Source organism: Pseudonaja textilis, chromosome 3 (genome assembly GCF_049901715.1).
Source record: "Pseudonaja textilis isolate UNSWEBS1 chromosome 3, rPseTex1.2, whole genome shotgun sequence".
Classification (NCBI taxonomy): Eukaryota; Metazoa; Chordata; class Lepidosauria; order Squamata; family Elapidae; genus Pseudonaja; species Pseudonaja textilis.
The window spans coordinates 110,767,972-110,791,704 of NC_141992.1; the positions used below are offsets into that span (position 1 = coordinate 110,767,972).

At 37.2% G+C, this 23,733-nt stretch overlaps 1 protein-coding gene across 4 annotated transcripts in view; it reads left to right on the plus strand.

The window, feature by feature from the left end:
* The window catches only part of SORCS2 (sortilin related VPS10 domain containing receptor 2), a 145,887-nt gene extending 123,806 nt beyond the window's left edge, over positions 1 to 22,081 (plus strand). For 2 of the 4 annotated variants that reach the window (XM_087930597.1, XM_087930601.1), the window contains exons 23-28: positions 532 to 657; positions 1,909 to 2,008; positions 2,984 to 3,086; positions 4,919 to 5,073; positions 7,813 to 7,892; positions 8,151 to 22,081. In XM_087930597.1, the coding sequence (XP_087786723.1) occupies positions 532 to 657; positions 1,909 to 2,008; positions 2,984 to 3,086; positions 4,919 to 5,073; positions 7,813 to 7,892; positions 8,151 to 8,174 (588 nt within the window). In that variant the 3' untranslated portion in view covers positions 8,175 to 22,081. Of the gene's footprint in view, positions 1 to 531; positions 658 to 1,908; positions 2,009 to 2,983; positions 3,087 to 3,265; positions 4,134 to 4,918; positions 5,074 to 7,812; positions 7,893 to 8,150 lie in introns of those variants that run through there. The other 2 variants (XM_087930598.1, XM_087930599.1) reach the window with 2 other exon arrangements.
* Positions 22,082 to 23,733: the final 1,652 nt, after the last annotated feature.

Consider the following 23,733-nt stretch of genomic DNA (forward strand, 5'->3'; position numbering starts at 1 on the left):
AAAATGCCATGTAACATGCTGGAAAGTTCATGAAGGACTCTCTTTGAATCATTAAAGCAGCTGGAAAACAAGTCAACTGAAGTATGTACAAGGATAGACAGCTGGAAGCAGCTGCATCTTTTTCGCTGGAAAAAGATAATGGCTGTTTTAATAAGTCAAAGAGAGGTCTTTGTATATTCTCCTCTGTGTTGGCAAAGAACCTCTTTTGAAAGATTTTCCTTGTCCTAATAGACGTACTCCAATCATCCCCAATCAAAACTTTTGAAAAACTGTAAGATAGTTGGATTTAATGTATAAATTTTTGGAAAAATATTTTTGTAAGAATCTCAAATGTTTGGTTATTTTGATTAACATCTCTTCCCCCTTCTGACAAAGTATTTCTAATGTGACTACATAATGTCAGATAGGATGCAGTTTCTGTACTTACTGTATATCTGACTAAAATATTCAAAAATAGATCAAATTCAAAGCCTATAAAAACATCTCTAGTTGAAGATAGTCATCCAGATCCAATGTTTTTTGTTCTTTTAGGAAACGTGTTTACCTGAAGAAAGTCTTATGACAGTAATAAAACCTGGGCTACCCACCACTGCTGACTTTTATGTGCTTTTGTCTACAAACCACCCTGAAGGAAAGAAAAATGTATTTAATGATAAGGTACTCAACTAATGTATATTAACCTGTAATGAGTCATCTCTGCCTACATCTCATTCTTAATGAAATTAATGGGAAATCATTCTCTAATTGTATGGTGGTGGTAAGTTTTAATCTGAGAAAAGTGTTTCCACAAATTACAGCAGGCAGGATTTGAGAGGGAGACTCAGAGGACACTATCCCATTCTCTACATATCAGTTGTTTTTCTGTAGAGATAATGAGCTGCCTTTTGAGACACAAGAGAATCTTTGTTTTCTGGCTTTACTGTGAGCCAAGAAAAGTATTCCTTCATTCACTCAGGAGACAATGGAAGCAAAGGATAGCTTACTTTCTTTAACTAAGAAAAATATTGAACTGGAGAGGAGTAGGAATTGCAAATGGGAAGTGGCCTTTTCCCAGACTTCTAGGGACAGGCTACAGAAATCTTGAGAACCATATCAGCCATCCTGTGGAAATTCATGGTCCTTGTTAACTTTACAGTGGTGAAGCTATCATTCCATGACTGAGGTGAATTTTTCATGGGTGATGAAGTGCACAAGATAAGGGTTTCATATACTTCATCACAGTGGTCAGTAATACTACAATACTATCAAAAAAGTCATTAGTTCCTTTGGGCATCCTATGCTGTAGACATATTAGAGTAGAACGCTGCCTGAGTAGGCTGTAATGATACAGTAAGAATTGGGCTTAGATTCATGTGGCTACTAGACTATTACCTGGTTTCTTACAAATGTAGTTTTAGAAAAGATATAAGGAAACAGAAAACTATATGCCCGTAGACATTCTGCACTGGTACAAATAGACTCCCAACTTGCCTTATGATGTATTTTGTTTTATTTTTCGACAGCTGATACATAGATTACCCAAGAGGCTGGGTCTCCAGGCAAAAACATGATCCACTCTTCTTGGCTAATAACAATATAGAATTTATTATATGGAATCCCAATAGAAGGGTTGAAATAAAGGCAGGGATAGTAAGAATGAAAATGTCACTCTTCCAGTATCCTTTTTCTTGGCCTTGCCCTGGAAGCTAATCAGTTTGTACATAGAAGCAAATGGAAGCTTCTATATGCAAGCTGATTAGACAAAGCTTCCATCTGCATAAGTTGCATCTTCTTTTTAATTTTCTCTGTTTTTAGGATATGTGAAGCCAATTCCATCTCATTTCTTCCTTGTTCTGAAGTTTCTGAAACTTAATAGCATTAGAAATGCACTGATTTGTTATTCTCTATAACTTTTTTTTTAATTTCCAGCGGTTAGCTGCTATTAAACAATCTCTGAATGCCCAAAACATCAGTTTCTTTATGAGAGGAGGAAAACGGGTCCTTGTGGCATTAGGTAGTTCTGATTCAGGTAAACTACCTCTCCCCTTAGCCCTCTCCTCTCACCTGTTTCCCCTCCCCTCCTCTCTTCTCTTTTTGGACAATTACAGTAGTAGGGTTTTCTCCAGGGGAAATATTTTTCTAATATAGATAGTCCTCGAATTACCACAGTTCATTTAGTGACCATTCAAAGTTACAACGGTACTGAAAAAAGTGACATGACAAGTTTTCACAGTTTACAACCTTTGTAGCATTCCCATGATCATGTGATCAAAATTCAGATGCTTGGCAACTGGTTCATACTTATGCCCATTACTGTGTCCCAAGCTCTTGTGATCTCCTTTTGCAACCTTTTGACAAGCAACCTTAATGGGAATGCCGGTTTACTTAACAACCGAGTTACTAACTTATCAATTGCAGTGCTTTACTGAACAACTGTGGCAAGAGAGGTTGTAAAATGTGGCAAAACTCACTTAACAAATGTCTCACTTAACAACAGAAATTTTGGGCTCAGTTGTGGTCAAGACAAAGACTGCCTGTATTTCACCTAATATTGATGATAGATAATTCAGAATTATTTTGTGGCAACAGTCAGCTTTATATGGAATTACACCAAATAAAGCTTTTTGTTTGCCCTGCATTAATTTTTTTTTACTAAACTTGGGAACTGAAGGGCTATATTATGAAACTAGTCCACCAGGTAATTAAAATTAAGATCTATTTTAGCAAAGTCCAAGAATTGGAAAGAAATAGGAGGTGCACATGAAAGCAAGACTCAGGGTGTTGCCCTCCAGGTGTTGAATTTAAATTCCCAAAATCTTAAGGCAAAACATTGTGAAATCCAACACATTTAGAGAGTACACAGGTAGTAAAGGCTGATTTCATTGCTGCATCACTGTGAAAAAGGTGTACTCCAGTGAAAGTTACAGTTTGAAGAAATCAATGTTTTACAATAGATTAGATTCTGCTAAAGATTCCACTTACTAGGGTTTATCTTTAATTTTAGATTCTCAGAGCTTCAGAGGAAGTAATGGGTACTGGGTGATAATGGCTCTCTTTGTCATTTCACTAGTGGTTATAGGAGCCATTATCCTCTACAAATTTAAAAGGTAAGTGATCTTATACTGTATATCTACAGGCTGAAAAGACTATTGTTTATTATTTGTCAGATTCATTTTATTCACCCAAAAGGAAAATAACCATGAATTTACAAGTATCCTTTCCCAAAAGAAAGAATAAAAGAATATATGGATTTGTAGTTAAAAATGTTTTTTACTGCTTTTCTCAGCTTTCTTGCCCAGTCAACTCCAACTGAAACAAATTTTGGATATTTCCACCTCTCCATAAATACGTGCATACGACAGACTTCTCTCTATGTGTCTATTTATGTATGTATAACTGTCCACCAACATGGGACAAAAAATAAATTGCTAGTGATTAAATGCAGTTTCCTTGCCAATAGTTTTAGGAGTGTTTTGCCTTTGCCTTTGGCTCTTGTATTTTAGAGTACTTTGTCTATAAAATTAATTCATCCATAATTGATTAATATGCTAACTATTCTCTTGCATTCAGAATTTGGTGAGTATATACAGACATTTCCATACATACCTGTTCCTTCCAGCAAAAACAGAAAAAAACCCAGATAGGGTTTGGATGAAGTAACTATACTTTCTGATATGTTTATAATTTTTTTTCATTCTGCAATTTTAAATTCAGGGCCATCTTCCTTTTGGGTAAATATGGTGTGAGAGCATGGTCAAGTGATAAGAATCCATTCTACATGAATGAATCGAATGTTTTAATTGAATTCATTTAATTTAAGCAGCTAATGTTTTCATTTTGCCATGTGTTTCCATGTTTCCAAGATTGAGTAGCTGTATAATTTTTTTTATAGCAGCAAGAGTCCTTTATCTTCAAGCATCATATGTCTGTCATTAATGAGCAATAATCCATTAGACTCCAGTTCAATATAGGAAAGTGTTTTGAAGCTAGACATATACTTTACTAAATTTAACAACTCTTAAAATTTTCCTTTTGATGACTTACAGTGTTCAAAGATTACTATGGGAATGCATGACTGTGGCAACAGATACCTCTGTTATGCGAATTTTGTTTTCTACTAATGGTTTTCCTGTATTCAACTATGATGTAAGGTTGTGGACATCATGTCTATGGAGATTCTCAATCATTCAGTTCATCGTTGTCCCAGAGGTGTTTTTCGAAAAGGCAACTGGATTTTCTTGGGTTTTTTCTTTGAAAACATTTCTTCTTATCCAAGAAGCTTCTTTAGTTTTAATTGACTGGTAGGGAATGGAAGGGTTTATATTCTTTGCAGTCATCTGGTTGCTAGCATTCTGAGGGTCTTTCATTAGCTTTCAATTGGATCTTGTTTTAACGAGCTTCCATTCATTGTTTCTTTATGAAAAAAAATCAAAAATTATTACTGTATTTTTAAAAACACAAAATATTATTTTATTTATAATTTAAAATCATGAAAATGGCAAAAAGAATAAAAATCCTTGTATTTTAATGAGAAAATCATAATCTGTACTGGAAAAGATAGCTTGCTTTTTTGTATAGGTAACTATGGAATCTAGAGGAATTGGGAGCTCTTGTTGAACATGCCCCAAAGATGCTACATTGTACGCTCGAAAACTCTTAAGTTCCTCTGTGATAAGGTAAATACAGAGAATTGAGCAACACACAAGAATTCCAAGATAATTATCTGAATCTTGATGCCATTAGAGTTTTTAACCGTAGATTTACTTGGGATATTTGTATAACCATCAGAAATTATTTCACAGTAGCTCAGTGAAGTTTGAATAAACTCATAGACAACCATATTTGCAATGCTTCCACCTATAGGTCAATCTTGGTAGATCAAGGCAATGCAATACAATATTACGTTCTTATGCAAAAAAAACTATCTTATGTTCTAAAGGAAATTACCAGGGAGAAATGTCTATGCTCAGATGCAAAATGAAAAAGAACAAGAGATGACCAGCCCTGTAAACCACAGAGAGGATACCCAAAATACCCAGGGGGAGGAATTCATTGATGATGATCTTGATTGTCAAACTCTGGGAAATGCAAGAGGTAAATATAGAATCCCTTTATGAAAATAATGCATATATCTACTTGGTATTTAAAATGACACTATGCCAAATAATAATATTGACTTCCTCTTATTTTAGCTTCCACAAAATCTTTTCCAGTTATGTCAGATCATTGAAAATATGTTTAAGGGCCAGGTGCTCCCTGAAAAAAAACATATAGAAAATGCTAACAATTGTGATGATTACTGTAAAGCATGGTGCCATTTGTGACTGTTGTTGGAGATTTTTAGAAAAATGTATCTAGGCTGAAGTAATTAACAGGGCTAAAAGAATATTCAAGACTGAATTCAAATGTTGTTTGTGTTAAATGTTTTAAATATATACATTTACTCATTGAAGCAGGCACATTAAAAATGATCTGACAGCATAATTAATAAATGGGTGGAAGGGGATTCCCTTACTATTGGATGTATCAGTTGGATTGCTAGACAGTATAATTCAGCAGCATCTTTGGGACACACAGGTTCACCCTTCTATTTTAAATGATAGGGCAATTCTCCTTATATTCCCAACGCCTCTCATAAAGCGCCCTAACTGCTTCATAAAAGTTAACTGCTGTAAGACACTTCCATGGACATGGATCAATACCATGATCCTGGTTCCTGAAAATTAAATTGAACAATATTGACAAAGGATGCCTGAAATCACATAAAATACCAACCACTCACAACATTTGAGAGTGCATTTTTCCCTTCTTTTTTATTTTTAAGGTCATCTGCCCAGTGCCTGAAAAGGTTGATGATGCCTGGCCAATTTTGTCCTATGCTTTTACTAGTTTGATGTGGGATTATTTTACCACAAATGAGTTTGAAGCAGAGAGTTGAATGGAAGCAATGGAAGGAGAGGCATAGAATGAAAAAACAAATCTCTCCTTTTGGTTTATAGTTTATCTGTAAGGAGGTCACAAAAAGTGAAGATGACAGGCTCAGTGATGAAGCCCCAACTCCTGTGCAGTAGCTGTTGCCACCTTGATCTTTTGGGTGCTCCACCCCTCTTGCTGCTTGTCTAACCTGTTTCACGGATAGGATACGGTAGGATTGCTAGCTAAGATTGGAATGGGACAGTAGCCAACTCACTGCAGGACAACTCACCATGGCCAACTTGCCACGGGACAACTTGATGAGGAACAATTTAACAATTCCATTTCTTTATTTAAAATAAATAAACAATATTTTAATTTTAGCAATTTGCATTTCATTCTGTCCCTTCTTTTGCATTCTTTCTTTAATTATTCTATTTCTTTGATATTAGTGTAACCCTTGTCCCACAGCAAGTTGTTTTGCAGTGAATTGTTCCATAGTGAATTGGCTGCAGCGATTTGGTAGCAAGTTGGCAGTGGAAAGTTTGCTGTAGCAAATTGTCACAGACCCATCTAAGATATTCAGTTGGATTCTGATAACTTTTTCATACTAAGAGGCAAGAGTGGGTAGAAGGGAGAGGAAAGAAGGCTAATAATGTGTAAAAAATGTAATACAGGTAGTTAAGAGAATGTAAAATGGCTTTTTGCATCTCCAACTTTTGGGTATCACCAACTAGAGAAATGTAATATCATCCCAGAAATCCTAGAATAAATTTCTGAAAATGAAATAGAATAACTACAATCTAAAAATATTCTAATCATATTAAGAAGTTACATTACATAAAGTAGCCATGGAATAGCAGCAACTCATCAATGGATCAGAGTCGTATATTTTGATTTTTAATAATAGATATTTTTAACAAAACATTGAAGAAAATTGCTAAAGCCAGTAAGAATAGATACTGAAAATGCTTGGTTCTAGAATATATTGAAAAGGATGGAATAATTTTCTAATTGCCTTGATTTCTCAATTTCTTATTTTGCTCAGGGTAAAAATAATTTTGAAGACAGATTCATTATGTTTGTATTGCCAGATGAATCACATTTTTTTTTTTATAAAAGAGCCATTCCAGAATATTTTTTTCTCCTCTTCATTTCTATCATCTCTTCATACTGCTAACTTGGAACGTACTACAAGTTTGATGTGCATTCTCTAGCCAAACCTACTAATATGCTTTTGCACTGATTCCTGTGATATGCTCTGATTCAGCTTAGTGAAGCATAAATGTTTCACAGTGGATTATAAAGTGCTACTATACCTTACTGCATTCAGATTAGAACTAGAAAAACATGGGTTCAAATTCTCACAGATCCCTATAAAACTCAAGGGCTGATTTGGACCAATTATTCTTAGCCCAGCATAACCTCGCCTTTTCCCTATGCAGGGCATTTTATAAGTGGATTGTAACTTCCAGAAGTGTCAGTAAAGGCCATACTGCTTGGAAAGTTATGGAAATTAGTCCACAGTTCAGAAAACGATCATGCTTGAGGAAGCTTGGTCTAATGCAGAGGATATTGTAAGGGTAAAATGCCCTGGATTCATGCAAATGAACTTTTTATTTTAGGATTTCTTAACAATGGAAATTATTCTCTACCTCTTCTTACTAGAATTTTACATATTTGTGAGAAGGCTATTTCAATTCGAAAGGCCCTTTTGTCATCCCCGTTTCACTGATGAGATTGTTATTTTCTGCTCATAATATTAAGAAGCAAATAGGATTTTCTGTTTTCATAATTTTGGAAAAAAATGGCATATTTCTCAGCTCACCCATCCATTTCTGTTGTTTTTGTATATTTTATGTTGCCTACTTTCTCGCCATCCCCACCTTGGGACTCCTCCTCCACATCATTACCTTGCAGTGATTCCTTCTGGGAGAGGTGGAAACTTGAACAGCTACAGAGTTCCCTTATTGCTGATGGCAGTCAGTGTCCAGTCCCAGGTCAGTGTATGTTGAAGGAAGACAGTGGGGCCATCCTCCTTTCTCATCTAACTGCTTAAATCTGAAGGCTGTCTTTTGGCTCAGAGTTGTAGGAATTCGTGAGGATTCGACAATGGCCAACATTTTCAGCATTAAACCTCAAATCTGCTGCACCATTTCCACAGCCTTCCGCTGTGGTAGAATTATTCCTTGAATGAAAGGGGGGGTGTTTTCAATGCCCTACAATTTGCTAATCTTGGTGCTTTGTTTGTTCCATAGGCAATCTCTCAGGCATGGTTCTGAGCATTAGTTCCAGAGAAATGCACAGTGACCTGATTAGCTGATACAACTCAACCTGTATTCAAGAATCTTCTACTGTGGGTCCCTTCTTTCCTCTCTGAAGATTTCACTGCTAATGGGAAGGAGACTGTCTCGAAGATACAACAGCCATGTGTTATTTGGAAAACACAATAATACGCTTAATACGTGTTCATGGCTGCTGACATCAGACTAAGATAGCAGATCTGTAGCCCTAGGCATGTTTGCAACCACTTTGTCTGTCTCTGGGTCCCTTAGCTTATTTATGTTCACGTAATCAAACTCATTTCAGACTATGTTCACTATGGTGACATCAGGCTGCCATTCTTAAGGCATGAGGGTTAGTTTTAAAATAGTCGAAACAGAAATGGGTGAATATTTGGGATTTTTTTCAACAAGTTGGGATTGATATGGTAAATTTCAGAAGGGATGCATTGAAGAGACAGGGTGACCGGTCATTGGCATAACTCTTCAGGCCCACTGGGGATCTAGATAACATCTTCCTTCTGTTTCAGAATATAAAAACGGATGCTGATGTTAGAAAATGAGTAGAAGCTTTTTGTAATATATCACCAAAAGAAGTATTCAGCTTCATTTTGCTTCCAAGTCAGGTTTTTCCTAGTCTTGACACCCCCATCTTTTTGTCCACTAGACTGTCTGTTAGTTTGCAACCAACACCATTGAACAGCTTGGGCTGCCTTACCCTTTCTTTAGTTTCCAGAACAGCAAGTGTAATTACTTTTTAAAATTTCAGTAGTCTTTTTTTGTATCTTTTTACGCTTTCTATTTTTATAGCTATAAAAGCATTCTTATCTCAGGATAACGCTGTCAAAGCAGCCTATTTCAAATTTGCTATTTTATTCTTTTTTCCTTTTTCTACTTTGGGGCTGAACAAACTAAAAATATCACTGCCTTGGATGTGTTTGACAATCTGGTGAATCAAACTTAATTAATTCCATTTAAATAATTGCACTTTTTCAATTTCATCCTAAACATCATGCTTCATTTTTCAGACTGGAACTAAGTGAAGTCTTAGGCAGGAAATAATTTCTGTTGTTATTTAGAAGAACTGCAAGTTTAATTGTGAATATGCTTGTTTCACCTCAGTACCTTTATGGAGTAAAAAGTGCAGTCAGACTGGTGGTACTTGCTCAAAGAAGATACGTGTAGAAACTAGCCACAAATCGTCTAGAAAAAATACCCACGTACGTGCACATTTAGAAAGTGTTTCCGAATATCAATGAACAATCCTTACAAATCACTTGTGGTGCACTTATTGTATGTATTATTACATGACTGTGTCTCCAAGATGCCAATGAATTCTTTCCACTGAAGGCACATTCCATTTTGTATTGATGTGTTTTGCTCTCATGCATGCACAAAAGCAACCACTGCGGTACCATGTCAAGCACAATGCATTCAGGAACTGATCATTCCAGCAGATATAATGCTGCTGGAAATGAATGGCAACATTTATTTGCCACTTGCTCAGGATCTCTCTGTCTGTCTATGCAGCAGAGCTCCTAGTGGCCTGCACATTTTCTTATAAAAGAGCAACAACTCCCCACTGCCTTACTTGTACAGAGAATAATTGCAGTTGTAAAAATATGGAAGTCTAAATGTTAAAAGCAAAAAGGGGGGTTCCTCATAAATATTTTTATGTTAGGGATTAAGGGATTTTTATGTTTGGGATTAAGAACTCTTCATTTTACTGTTTATGGTATTGCTGGTACTGAATTTTTTTAAAAAACCCACATTTTTTGTGATGAAAAATTACTGGTCCACATTCATTTGGAAACATGTTTAAAAAGTAACCCTAGCAATGCAACAGGATCACAAATCTAGACTCCATGTTTTTACAAATCAATGAATGACTAGCAGTAAAAAGTACTGATGTACTGATCACAGCATGAACACCTAATTTTGTTATTTTCCTAAAATGAAAACCTGGTTTTCTAGCTCTGCTCTTCCACAACTGGAGATAGAATTAAATGAAGGGTGATCTTTGTTTGAGGTGTTTTACTTTATTGCTGTTCAGCAAACTTAGAATATGCCCAAATTCACACTTTCTGTTTCCTTGTTTGAGATAATGTCCGTTTTAAGGTGGGGCACTACAGTATACTACTGCATATTATTTGTGGTTACTGTAGATAGAGCTATAAGTTGTTACAAGCTTTACTGGAAGGAGCAGGCTCATCTACACAAATTACTGTTTTCATATTGCCAACTCTGACTGAAACAGGTGTTATTCATGTCAATATCTTCTGGACCCTATGCATGTATTCTTCTGCTCCTACGATCTCTGGTTTTAATGTTTCTCTAGCAGTGTTCATCCTCTCCTTCTCCCAATAAAGAGATTTTTGTTTCTGCAAACAAAAAGAGCAGGTTGGGATCTAGCCACTGCAAAGAAATTTTAGTCCAGATCATTTGATACAACAACTGCTTTGCTCTGTAAAATGCAATGGCAGTATTTTTAAGGCAACTTGCTTTCATTTTCATTTGGAAAACTGCTGGTTTACAACTTTGGTTGAGCCAACAAACAAATATTGGTAATTGTGTCTCTGCTTCTAAAAATGAATAGAAGCAATACCAGTCATAGGAATTTTTATAGAATAAAAAGACTGGATTCTTTAATATTTTCTAGCCTTAGATGCAGGTATCTCTTATATTGGCAGATTAGTTCTTGAGATAAATGTTGTTGCATCATTTGTAAGAAAACCACTTTGTACAGCATTTGTATAATTGAAATAGACTGAAACAAACCAATTTGGTTGCAAGAGTAGGATATTTTTGTGACACTGACAGTAGTGAGTCAAAAGTGGACTTGTCTTCAAAAGCAATAAATTTCACCAAATGCCAGCATTTTAAAATGTGGAGAAACAAAACTGAACGGAAAGAAACTTTTATTTTTCCTGCTGGCTGCTTTCTCATGCAGTTCTTTCCCTGCCTAGCTATCTACCATAGGTATATACTGTATTTCTTCCTGCTTTCCATTAAAGCTTTCCATGGATATTACAAACCATGATCTTTTTTGGGTCACACCTCAATATATAAAATCTAGTTTACCTTTTATTAAGAGCCAACGTAGATCTACAAATAGCAAGTTGCTTCCTTGTTACCCCAGAACAATTTTTTTCCTTTGTTCCCAAGTCTGCAGAAGGATTACATCACTGATGCCACATAATGAAAATACACTACATCACACTGTACTAGATGGACAGACAGATAGACATTATATTTCCAGAGCTAGTATATTTTTATCCACCCATGCAACATAAATAGATTATAGAAAAACAGATGAAAGTAAATGTAACGTCAGGGTGATCTGGCTGTCACATTTCACCCCGTTGATTGCCAGGGTTGATTCGGTTGATGTGGCTGGTTAGGCAGATGTCCCCTTCCTCCCTTACACTGCTCCATGTGTATCTCTTCTCAGCCTATACACTTGCTAGAAGAGGATGACCATTCCAGATAGCGGGAGTGATGATGAAAGTATATGCCAGGCCATATGTTACATTCCAAATTTCCTTTGGTAATGGGCGATAAAAGACTCTTGGAGGAGAGAAACTTAAATGTGCTTCATTGCAGTAAATGGGGGAGGGGCAGGTAACTTAAGCTTATGTCAGGGAATTGATTAGATAGGATCCAGGTTCCCATAGGAGATATGCCTTCCTTTACTTTCTGTGGTTTTCAACTGTTCAACAGGGCAGTGAAATTTCTGAGCGTGAAGCATTGTCTTCCTTACCAGCCTCCCTAAACAAGTTAAAAGGAAAACCATCTAGGCTTCAAGGAAACCTGGGGTCTCTTCTGGGTGCATGTTGGACAATATGAGCCAGAAGGCTTTGAAATTTCAAAAGTATTTCAGGAGGCTACCCAAAAAGTAGGTGAAAATTACATTGATGAAGTTCAGCCTTTAGTTGTTGTTGAATTTTAATGGTAGGATCTTGAAGTGATATTGGAAGCTAATAATGCACACCCATTGAATACAATGAAGACAAAGATTGATGCTCTTGCATCTATTTCTTTTTTGTTTGCTAGGATCAAGCATGGGCATTGCATCCCCTAACCAATCATCTTGTTCTTGGTGATATTATGGTTTTGTGAAGGCCTTCTAGAGAGAAAATTCCATGTAAGAGTTTGCAGGTACATACTGTACATAAATAATGCACAGTCTGATAAATTCAGGGTTAGTTATAGTTTAAATGGATGAATATGTCATTTTGGATAAAATGGATAAAATTTTTGATGAAAAATTGTGTTTTGAATGGATGGCGGGTATTGAACATTAAGTGGTTAAAAACTAGGGATAAAAGGAGAAAGAGCAGATAATTTAAGAAGACTGGTAAATTGAAACAGGACTCCATAAATGGGCTTTTAAGGGCCATTGATTATAGTGGGAGATATAATATATATTTTTCAACATTATGAGGAGACATTGATGCCACTTAAAACCACTTCAGTCAGATTATACTTTATATTAAATGTAAGCCTGTGATTACACAATCAGTAGGTGAAATGGGTTATGTGCAGCGAGAGTGCACTGAAGACTCAAGTTCATTAGTGCTGCAACTTTAAAATTTTAGAAAATAAGAGAAAATTTATATATGTAATATAAAAACACATTTTTCATATATTGCTGCAATTAAAATAGTTATACTTTGCTATATATAAACACAAAATAGATTTACATGAAGAATATTATAAACAAATAAATAATGTACACAGATACAATAGTATATCACTGAAACTATGTGTACATAAATTATATCTGAAATGAAACCAACGAGTCTATATATTTCTGTAGAGGCAAATACATAAACTACATCAGAGGTATCAAATTTCATTTCATTGAGTGCTGCATCAGGGTTATGTTTGACTTCGAGGGGGGGGGCAGGGTGTGTGTGGCAGGGTGAGCATGGCCAGCACTTGTGTTGGGGGGGCACTTGTGGCTGCAATGGCCTCCTACAACCCTCTGCCTGTGAAAACAGAGCTCAAGGGGCCCACGTCTGGCCCTCGTGAGCTCTGTTTTCAGCTGGGACTGCCTCCTGCGACCCTCTGCCAGTGAAGATGGAGCTTGGGAGGATCACATGTGGCCCTACCAAGCCCCATTTTTATTAGCAGATGCACCACGGGCTAGTCCTTTGCTATTTCCAGGGCAGTCCCACAGGCCAGATCTAAGGGCCTTGAGTTTGACACCCTTGAACTACATGAATCAGGGTAAATAAGAGAACAGAAAACTTCTCCATGTCATAAGTAACCTAAAATTACTACTGCTTACAGTACAGACAAGTACTGTAATATTCTACATAATTGAAATCCAAATTGACATATAGTACATATTTTATTTTTTGTCAAGTTTTTATTTTATATTGCTTATACATATCAATGCATGAACAGTGTGATACCTGGGTACCATACATTTAGTACAGATAAACATAATGTTGTTACTCATAATTATTACATTTCATTTTCATTGTTTCATGTTGTATAAACATATCTAATACTACCACCATTCAATTTCTATACCTCCCTCTTGTTATTACATATATCTTGTTATATTAAAATATGTATATTCCCCTCTTATTTCTATTTTTTTCCCCATTGGTTCAATTAAACATAAATAACATTTCTTTCCACCATTATTTATTATCCCATCTTATATTTAATATTTTAAAATTACTAATTTTTCCACCATGCTTTCAATATCCAAAATATCCAATACTTCTAATCAACCCAAATATTAACAGTATTCAATCGATCCCGGGATTACATCTCCAACTCGCCACAATTTCTAATCCTTAAAAGTTTGAAATTCACAATATATTTAACACACTGTTAATATTAATAATACAATTAAATTCCCTAATCCTAAACTTCTACTTTCTACCCTTAACTTATTTTTAAATATAGTAAATTCTATTTATCTATTAGTATATATGCTACTATTTTCCCTATTTATATTTTCTACTTTTCCATTTTACTAATGCATTTTATTGCTATCTATCATCTCTTGGTCTCTTTGGAACTCCATCATCTGTTAACTTTTTAATCACCTTTTTCTTTCTCTCTCTTGGAAACTTATAGTTTTTTTGTAATGTTTTTATACCCACTAAATATTCCTTTCAAGTTGCCCTTTATCTCTTTCTGCTGCATCTTTTGAACACCCATTCATAAGTCATTCTGTTTTTTGAAGATTTTTTTTGCCCTCTGGACTTTTTTTTTAAGCGATCCCCCTTTTTCCCCCTCTATTCTGCTACAGGCTTTTAAGATATTATGTACTTGATTCCAACTTGTCATTCCCTTCTCTCCATTATCTTTATTTTCTTGCATCTTATTTTGATTTTATTCTTCCACTGCTTCTTCTAATTTCTCATCTATTTCCTGAACATTTTGTTCCTCTTTTTCCCCCTATTGTTGCAGGCCTTCCTCACTCATTTCTTTATCTTTAGACAATCCCCTTGTCTCCTTATTGTTCTTTATAGTTTCATGGATATTTTTAAGCATCAAACTTATTTCTTCGTATCCCTCTATTATCCCCTGGTAATCCATTTTATTATAATTCATTAAAAAAACTCAAGATACCCCTATGATTCCAACAAGTCAATATTTAAACACTCCCACAGATTCAGTTATTAATAAAACTTAATCATTCGTATAGTTATGTCTCCAAATCCCCTATGTTTATAATGTTTAAAATTTTTTAGTATTTTATAGTCTTTTAATTTTCCAATTATTTGTCTTCCCAATTGTCCAAATATTAAAGTCTTATTTAATTTTCCTTCTTTTCCCTTTTCTTCTATTCCTTTTCTTCTTTAACTTCGTGTGATGTTCTGTCAAATTGTATTAATAGTCCAAATCTAAATTAATCCACCGTGTTTTCTCCAATCTTTCGAGTCTTCAGTCCAATAACCAGTTTTGATAGTATATAATTATCAGCAATTTAGTTCATCTTTAAAATCTCCCAAAAGGAGGTGAAACTCACTTAATAATTTAAAATATCCAAATCACCTTCTGAGATAGAGTCAAGGTCAGACCACTTTCCTGGCTTTGTTTACTTTCTATTATGTGTATTAGATGTTCCTGCACTTTCACTAGGAGATTTCACGCTGTTCTCAGTGAGATCTCAGTGCTATTCTTCTTCCAGTAGATGGCACTCCTTCCAATTTTCAGCATTAGACAGTATGTCAAAAATAGCTGATTTCCTGATAAACCCAGGGAGTTTAAGAATGCAAATATGAAAGACAGTTCCTCCCAAAGATCACCTTTCAAGTTGTTCGGCTGTTTTCCAGGTTTTCTATATTTTAAAGCTTTCTTTAAGCATTCTTTCCTAAAATAGCATTGTTTTTTAAATGAGTAGTTCCAGCATTTGAGAGGTGCTGGGTCACTGCTTTTTTTAAAAGTAGTTGTGAACCTCTCTTTCCCTGGATATTCTTTTGGGGTTAAAATTTGAATAGGGCTCACCCAGTTCACCAAAGTCCACTCCTGCATTGTGCTTAGATAGTTGTCATCTCTTCCAGCTTTGTGACAGCCATCTTAGCTGCCTCTTCTCGCCATGGCATAAAGAGGGGGAAAAGCTCCGGGATTTGACAGGAGATTGTGATCTCTCCTATGACCCCACAGAGCACCGCTTCTTAGCTTCACCACCCCTACAGGGTGGCTTTGGCTCTTTTCAGCGCCCACAAACACAGAGAAAACGAGCATTGGAACGGAGATGACCATTCTCTATGATTGGTGTCACTGGGAGGCTCCACCCCTTTCCACAGTATGTATTTTATTATCTGACAAAATCTGAATTATATCATTATATCCAGTGAGTCATATTTGATGATCAAGATAATTATTTTCATTAAAAGACTTCGCTGTTGGATACCCTTCAGACCCAGTATGTACAATGTAATTTCAACATTAGATGTTGCTTTTCAGAGCTCTTCCTCACACTGAACTCAAGGATTATCTACCAATCTTTGATCCATAGAAAACTATATTGACATGAAAATGGCCAGCCTTTGAAAAGCCTAAGGCCCCAATTTCCCAGGTCCACCTAAAGAAACTTGAGACCCTCAGGAAGGAAAAAGAAGCTAGAAATGTTAGGGTCTTGTATTGCACCTGCCTTTACTGCTAATGCTCGTGAAAGTTCACAGGTTAAATATTGTGTATGTCACTATGTAATGAGACACTTCAAATATGTCACTACTGTTGGGGCCCTGCAAGGGTGTGAAGTACCAAACAACCCAAGGTGGCCGCCACAACTTCTTGATCAAAGCCCTACCCCCATTTGTTAACATACTTACAAAGTGGGATAGCTTCAATCATAGAACATAGAATAGAGGTTAGAAGAGGCCTTGCTAGTTCAAACCCCTGCTCAAGTAGGTTGGTTTGTAGTTTCCTGAGTCTGTGTTTTTGGAACTACATCAGCTCTTTTTTCAGCCTTCTGGTAGTTCCCCAGTGCTCCAGACTCTCTGAAAAATTTTGTTCAGTGGTTCTGAGATCACATCTGCCAGCTCCTTTAGAACTCTGGGATGTAATCCATCTGGTCCTGACAATATGAACTCGCCTAGAGTGGATAAGTGTTTTCTTACCACTTTCTTGCTTATTTTAACTTGCATTCCTATTCTGTCTTCTACGGTATTGCTTTTGATAAGTTGGACTATTTTTTCCTTTTGTGCTTTCTTCCTGCTATCTGGCACCACCTTGCCATTTCTCCCATTAGTGGATCAAATGTTTTCTTGATTTTTTTCTTGTATTTTACATGTTGAAATCAGCTTTAAAAATTATTGGCTTTCCTGACTTCATCCTTTCAGATTCGGGCTCTTTGCTGATATTTGGTTTTAATTATGTGTCCCTCTTCATTTCTTATACTTGTCCTTTTGGTCTCTCAGTTTAACAGGGAGTTTTTTCATGCAATCATGCTGGTTTCATCTTGTTTTTGTTTCTCAATGGTATTGTGTTAGACTGAGTTTTTCTAATCCCATTTTTCATAGTTTCCTAGAGTTGTTTTCCCCTTTAAGATTTCCATCCAAGAAAGTGTTCCTAAGATCTCTCTAAGTTTGTTATGATTTTTGGTATCCACCTACACAGCTGCTGATGCCCCTGCCCCTATCCTGCTGTGAGGAAATAATTTGACTTCACTGGCATTAATAGAATATTCACATTCAGTTAGGAGTTGCTTTTTTATTTTTTTGCAGATGATTTTCAAGGACATTTCCTTTTTGCAATATTCTCCAATATTCTCCAGAAGCCTAAGAGAATAGCCAAGTGGAGGTTTAGCATTTCCCATACAGCCCTGCTTCTTTCATTACGAAAATTTTCCTTTGTTCTTTGGTGCAGTTATAACACCAATATCCATTTCTCTCTGTTGTAGATTCTGTCTGTTAACCATTTAGAAACAAGCTTGTAAGAAAGTCCTTGGTCCTCTGGTAAACCTCTCAGATTTTTCCAAAAGTTTTAAAAATTGAGCAATCTAATAACAATGGGTGTGGATAAGTGTGGACTTAAGCATCTTGTTATGCAATTTTATTCCATTAATTTCAGTGGGACTGAGGCACACCTATTTTGCAGAGGATTGTATGTACTGTATATGCATATTTTGGATACTGGCAATCCTTAGGAATGAGATGGGTGTATTTCTATGTTTTGTTGTGTTAAAATGTATTTCCACAAGCCTTGGGAAACTATGCAGGATAAATTATCTTTCTGAAATGAGCCAGATAGTGGTTTCCAAAAGTTAAATATACAAAAATATTGTAATGGGAATTACAATACACCACTCCACTTTGCTGGTCTTCATTGGTACTCTGGAAGGGCTTTTCTATGGGTTTTGTTTCTTGAAACAACAATTCTTATGGGTTATCTTTGACTCCCAGTGGGAAAATTTCCAGCGAAAACTTAAGTGATGTTTTAATTTTGGTTTTGACACTTGTGGGTCTTGCCAATATTAGTGCTATTGTTATTCTGTTCTGCTTATAAACCTTCCTTATTCTGAAGATTTGGGTTGACAATACATAAAGACTTAATTTTATCTATTCTCTCTAGATCACTTTTTGATTCAAAGTTTTGAGGCTTATATTCTGTTGGTCTGCAGGAATGTGAATTCCTTATTTTGGGAATGATGTGATATTTGAGTTTGGAACTTGAGTTTGGAATTTGAGTTCAGTTGAGCTTTAAAATGAACATGCTCAAATATATAGAGCAGGGGTGTCAAACTTGATTTAATTGAGGTGCTGCATCAGGGTTGTGTTTGACCTCGGGGGGGCTGGAAGGGCCTGGCCAGGGAGCCTGGCCAACATGAAGTCACTCGTGTCAGGAGGCACCTGTGGTGGCCCAAGTGCTCTGCCAGCGAAAACCAGCTCCTGAGCTCCATTCTCAGCTGGGACAGCCTCCTGCAACCCTCTGCCAGTGAAAACGGACGTCAGGAGGGCCACGCGCAGTCCTCACAAGCTGTTTTTGTTGGCAGAGGCACTGCAGGCTGGTCTTTTGCTGTTTCCAGGGCAGCCTCACGGACCAGAACTAAGAACTCCACAGGTTGGATCCGGTCCCCGGATATAGAGACTCTGAATTTTGATTTCTTTTTTTAACCTGAAAATAAGGATGCAAAGCAAATGCTCTCAAGGTGCTCCTTGTAACTTGTTCCATTAGTGCATTCTGTTCCATAGAGGACATGGAGACAAACATGTAAAGCACATTGTAGTGCACTAGTCTCAGACTTTTGAAAGAAGGCTGTCAGTTTCTCATTTGATGGTTTTTAAGGTATATTCCTTCCTTCTGAGATGAAATTGAAGGGTGAAGGTATGGCAACAGCCCTTTGAATTTCTTTATAAACACTGCACTCTCCTAGAGTTTGGAATTAATAAAGAGGCCAGATAGTTAACTGAAGGTAGATAGGTGCCTAGAAGCCCTATATTGTAGATTGAGGGGGTACTGCATGTATGGGGCTTGATTCTCTTTGAAAGAGCAGGCAGATAGCTTTAGAGTTTTTCTTGATTCAGCTTTATCACTTCAGGTTTTGTTGGCCTCCAAGTTCACCAGCTGCAAATGTTGATGAGCAAAAGTCATCCAGCCACATTGGTCCCTGCTTGGATAATCTCCCAGTGTGTCATTGAAACACAGAGCGAGGTGCTGTCCAGTTTTACTGAGCTGCATTTCCCAACATAGCCAATGGAGATGAATGCTGAAAGTTGTCCGTAACTTCTGGAAATAAGCAAGTGTCCCACCCTTAGTTGCATGTGCTGCAATTAGCCTTGAAGAGGAGCCAAGAGAATGGACAGAATGGACTTGGTGGACAGTCCAGCCAGATTGAATTGCATGAGATCAGTCTGGAGGGAGCTGTGCCAGATGTTTCATGACTCCAGGCCCAGTTCAAGGTCTGATTTTAAAAATGCCTTCAAAATAACACAAAAGGCCATTTTGGACCCAAATGCCTGAAGGAAAACACATTTTCCCATACCAGGCAGTTTGTATCCAAAACCAATCAAGAAGTGATAATGGTGGATCTCACATAAAAAATACCTTTAGAGATTTCTGCCATTTCATCTCTGAAAATGTCTATCCAAAGTTGTTGTTTTTTGTACAAAGTCATTCAGCATAGTTTGAATTTAGATTTCCTGCAGACTGACATTAATTTGATGGAGTTACACTAAAGTGATCATTTGCAAGAAATATTTTTAATATGCACTTATTTAATATTAAGATATTTTTAATATTGCTATATGGTAGGGATGTCAAATGTGAATGGTGAGGAGTGGTGAGTTTGATTGTTTCCTTGCAGAGATTTCATTACCCAAACTAGGTAACATCATCGTTACACTGATGTTACCTAGTTTAGGAAATGAAATGTCTGCAAGAAAACAAAGCTCAGAGAGCTGCAAGGAACCCTCATTTCAACCCTGAACTACAAATATTCTGCCTCATAGAGATCCTCATGGCAGACTAAGCAGGCCTGGGCTTCCATCTCTGCTGCTTTTTCCTTTTCTCAGGTAGCCGCAACCTGCCAGCTTGTCCGCCCAAGCAGAGTCTCTGCTACGCTGCTCTTGGAGCCCAGACGAACAGTGTCCAATGTCCCACAAGAGCATAGGGAGATTCCAGCAGGTAGTGCAGCTTAGACTTATACCACTCAGCTAAAAAGGCACGACTCTTGCCAGGACCTAGCAGTCTAGTCTTCTTCCGCAGGTTTCCATGATCAAGCTTTGTGGTATTTAGAACCTCCACAGCAGAGGTGGTATTCAGCAGGTTCTGACCAATTCTGGAGAACCAGTAGCAGAAATTTTGAGTAGTTCAGAGAACCGGCAAATGCCATGTCTGACTGGTCTCGCCCCCATCTATTCTCTGCCTCCCGAGTCCCAGCTGATCAGCTGGGTCTTCTTTTGTTGCCCTGCACAGGAGAACGAAGCTGGAAAGCAGGTCAATGGGGTGGGGAGGGAATGGGATTTTGTAGTATCCTTCCTCTGCCACTCCCGCCACACCACATCCACCACGCCACACCATGCCCACAGAACCGGTAGTAAAAAAAATTTGAATCCCACCACTGCTCCAGTCTTGTTGCAGGCTGCAGAATGTGACTTGGAGCATATAGCTCAAGAATTGCAAGTTTGAGTTCTTGGTTAAATGGCCTTTCTGTTCAGTTACTCTCTCCTGCCCTGTTTTGGGCAACTTGCCTTTATCTCAAGAGATTTGCATTAGACATGTGCTGGGCTTAAACTTGCCCTGTATTTTATGACTGCCTCAAGATCTGAATGTTACCCCATCCACCAAATGCAATCAACGGCATTATCTTCTCCTGGCACGTCCTTACACTCAAGGGCTGTTTGTATGTTTAGGCTCCATGTTGTCTTGTTCCTTTTGTAGTTCCCTTTTGCCTTCTATTAAATCAACCATGTTGATTCTTCCTAGATCAGTGCAGATTTATTTCCCCCTTATTTTCTCAAAGCTTATTAGTCAAATAGTTGAGAAATTCCATTCTGCTTTTTTTTTTCAAAAGGTATTTGTTATTTGGCCTTGAGATTCCCATGTTTTTGAAAATGCAGTGATGTAATCTGATACGCACCCTCATTACTCACCACTTTAGCCATCTTAAAGTGTTCAGTGGAAATTTATTTTGTCACATAGAAGAACCAGATTGCACTTTACATAGTATTGTGTTTGTTTATATGATGATTGCTGAAATGTGAATGCTTAGAAAGCAAACACTGAGCATGACCAACTTGGCACCCTAGTGAATAAATACCACAAGCCTAAGGAGATGCACATCATGTTTTATTTCCCATAGTAAACAGTTTCAGTAAAGGGAATCTAAAAGTGTTAATATGCCCTAAAATATGCAAGTCTGGCTTAGATATTAGTTATTTAGGACATGAATTAGTAAGCCACCTGATGTATTTTCTGGATTTGATGGAACATGAAAACATCTTGACACAGTCAAATCATGAAAAGAGTACAGTTGGTATAATAGTAAATCATTTCTTTTTGCCTTTATTTCCCCTAGTTTTATAATACAGTATACACTTTCGTATTACTATTTTAGATAAGATTATCCAAATCTTGTTTCTATACAAGGGAAAACAAAAGATTCATAATTGTCAAAGAGGTGTAAAGGTGGATGAGATTTAGGAGTCTGTATATTTTTGTATATATGTAACCGATAAAATGTCAAATTTGTAGTGATGTGATCACATTGAAAAGCAGAAGCAAAAGTTGAAATATACATTAACTACAGTTCAACTGTACAATCTAGATAGGCGAATTAGGTCTTGCTACAGTTTTGATTTTATTTATAAGCTGTGGAATTCAGTTTAAAACTGTTCTGCTTTGAAATATGTAGCAATTAGTGTGTCCAAAGGAATGCACTTGTTCCAAGAAACTGTATTGCATTTTCTTCATTAAAATGCTTTGACACTTACTGACACTTTGTGGTTTCTTTAAGACAGAAAGACAAGATGGGAGCTAAAGCTCTACTCCACAGAATCCCTTTTCCCTTTCAGTAGATTTAACTGGACATTTATAATCCATTCCTCCATACAATTAAATCACCCCACCCCAGCTCTCAAGCTCCTCTTTAAATATGTGTGTCCATTTATATAAATATAAAATGTAATGGGGGTGGTGTCATCTATGGGGCACATCCCTCTAGCCATGGCAGAAATTTATCTTACCTATTTTTAAATAACTCTGGCTTTGTCACTTTACTTTTAGTCACTTGTCCCCAGCCCATGGTGGAGGCAGCTTAACATGAGCCAAAACTCTTCCAGTTTTAACATGTTGCAATCTGCCTTCTTTTGTCACTACATTTTGCTATGGACACTATCTAGAATGCTCAGTGAATGTGGTTGATGATGAGTGAAGTATTCTCGCCTTTGGCAACTTTAAGATGTGTGGACTTCAGCTCTCAGAATTCCTCATTCAGCCTTCTTCTGAATTCTGGGACTTGAAATCCACACATCTTTAAATTGTCGTGGTCAAGAATCACTGCAGTAAATGCTATGATTTGCCCACCTCCTGCTGACCACTTGAAGCTGAGGCTGTCTTCCCTCACCATTCCTTTTTGTTTCAAGAGAACCTGGAAACTCAACTAGCTCTGTAAGAACTGATCTGTCAGTGTGTACAGGTAAAACAGGGATGCAGTTCAATGAATTTCCTTATACATGAAAACTATACCTATGCCTAGGAGTCCTATGTTGTCAGAGGAGCAGGCAGGTTGGAAACTATCCACAACAGACCAAAACTATTTTTTTAGACGCAGATGGAGTCTAAATTTTGCCTACTTGGGACTATGATAGTTTATTAAATCTATTTTTGCAACCAATTGCAAAAGGAAACAGCCATTCCCTGTCTAAGCAAAAACTCAGCAGCCAGGAACTTCCCCTCTTGTTCCTTGCCCTGTGCTACCCTCCTCTACATGTGCAATTTATTGTCCCCACCCTCCAATGCTTATTACCCCAATCCCACCCCACAGATTAGATTCCTGTAATCTGTGCGGTTGGTCCATGCCTATTGTAGTATCCGGAATACTGTAAAACATAATATGGAAGCACACATACAGTTTAACCCGGAGATCACATGCAGGAAAATTGCTGCCTCCATAGTGAAGGCGGGGTGGGGGTGGGGCGCATCTTCTTGAACATGATCGGGGGGACATTGTCACAGGAGAAAGATACAATTCAGATATATCAGTGAAAGAAGAAAGAGGAAAAGGCATAAATAACAGATAATTAGAGTTGAGACCATGTAGGTCATCTTGTCCAAGTGAGAGACCCTACACCATTTCTGACAAATGGCAGTCCAATCTCTTCTTGAAAGTCTCAAGTGATGGCGCTGCCACAACTTCTGAGGGCAAGCTGTTCCATTGGTTGATTGTTCTGTCAGAAAGTTTATCCTTATTTCCAGGTTAAATATCTCCTTGTTCAGTTTCCATCCATTATTCCTTGTCTGGTCTACAGGCCCTTTAGAAAATAGATTGGCCCCTTCCTCTCTATGGCAGCCCCTCAAATATTGGAAGACTGCTATCATGTCTCCCCTGGTCCTTCTCTTTACTAGACTAGCCATGGCCAGTTCC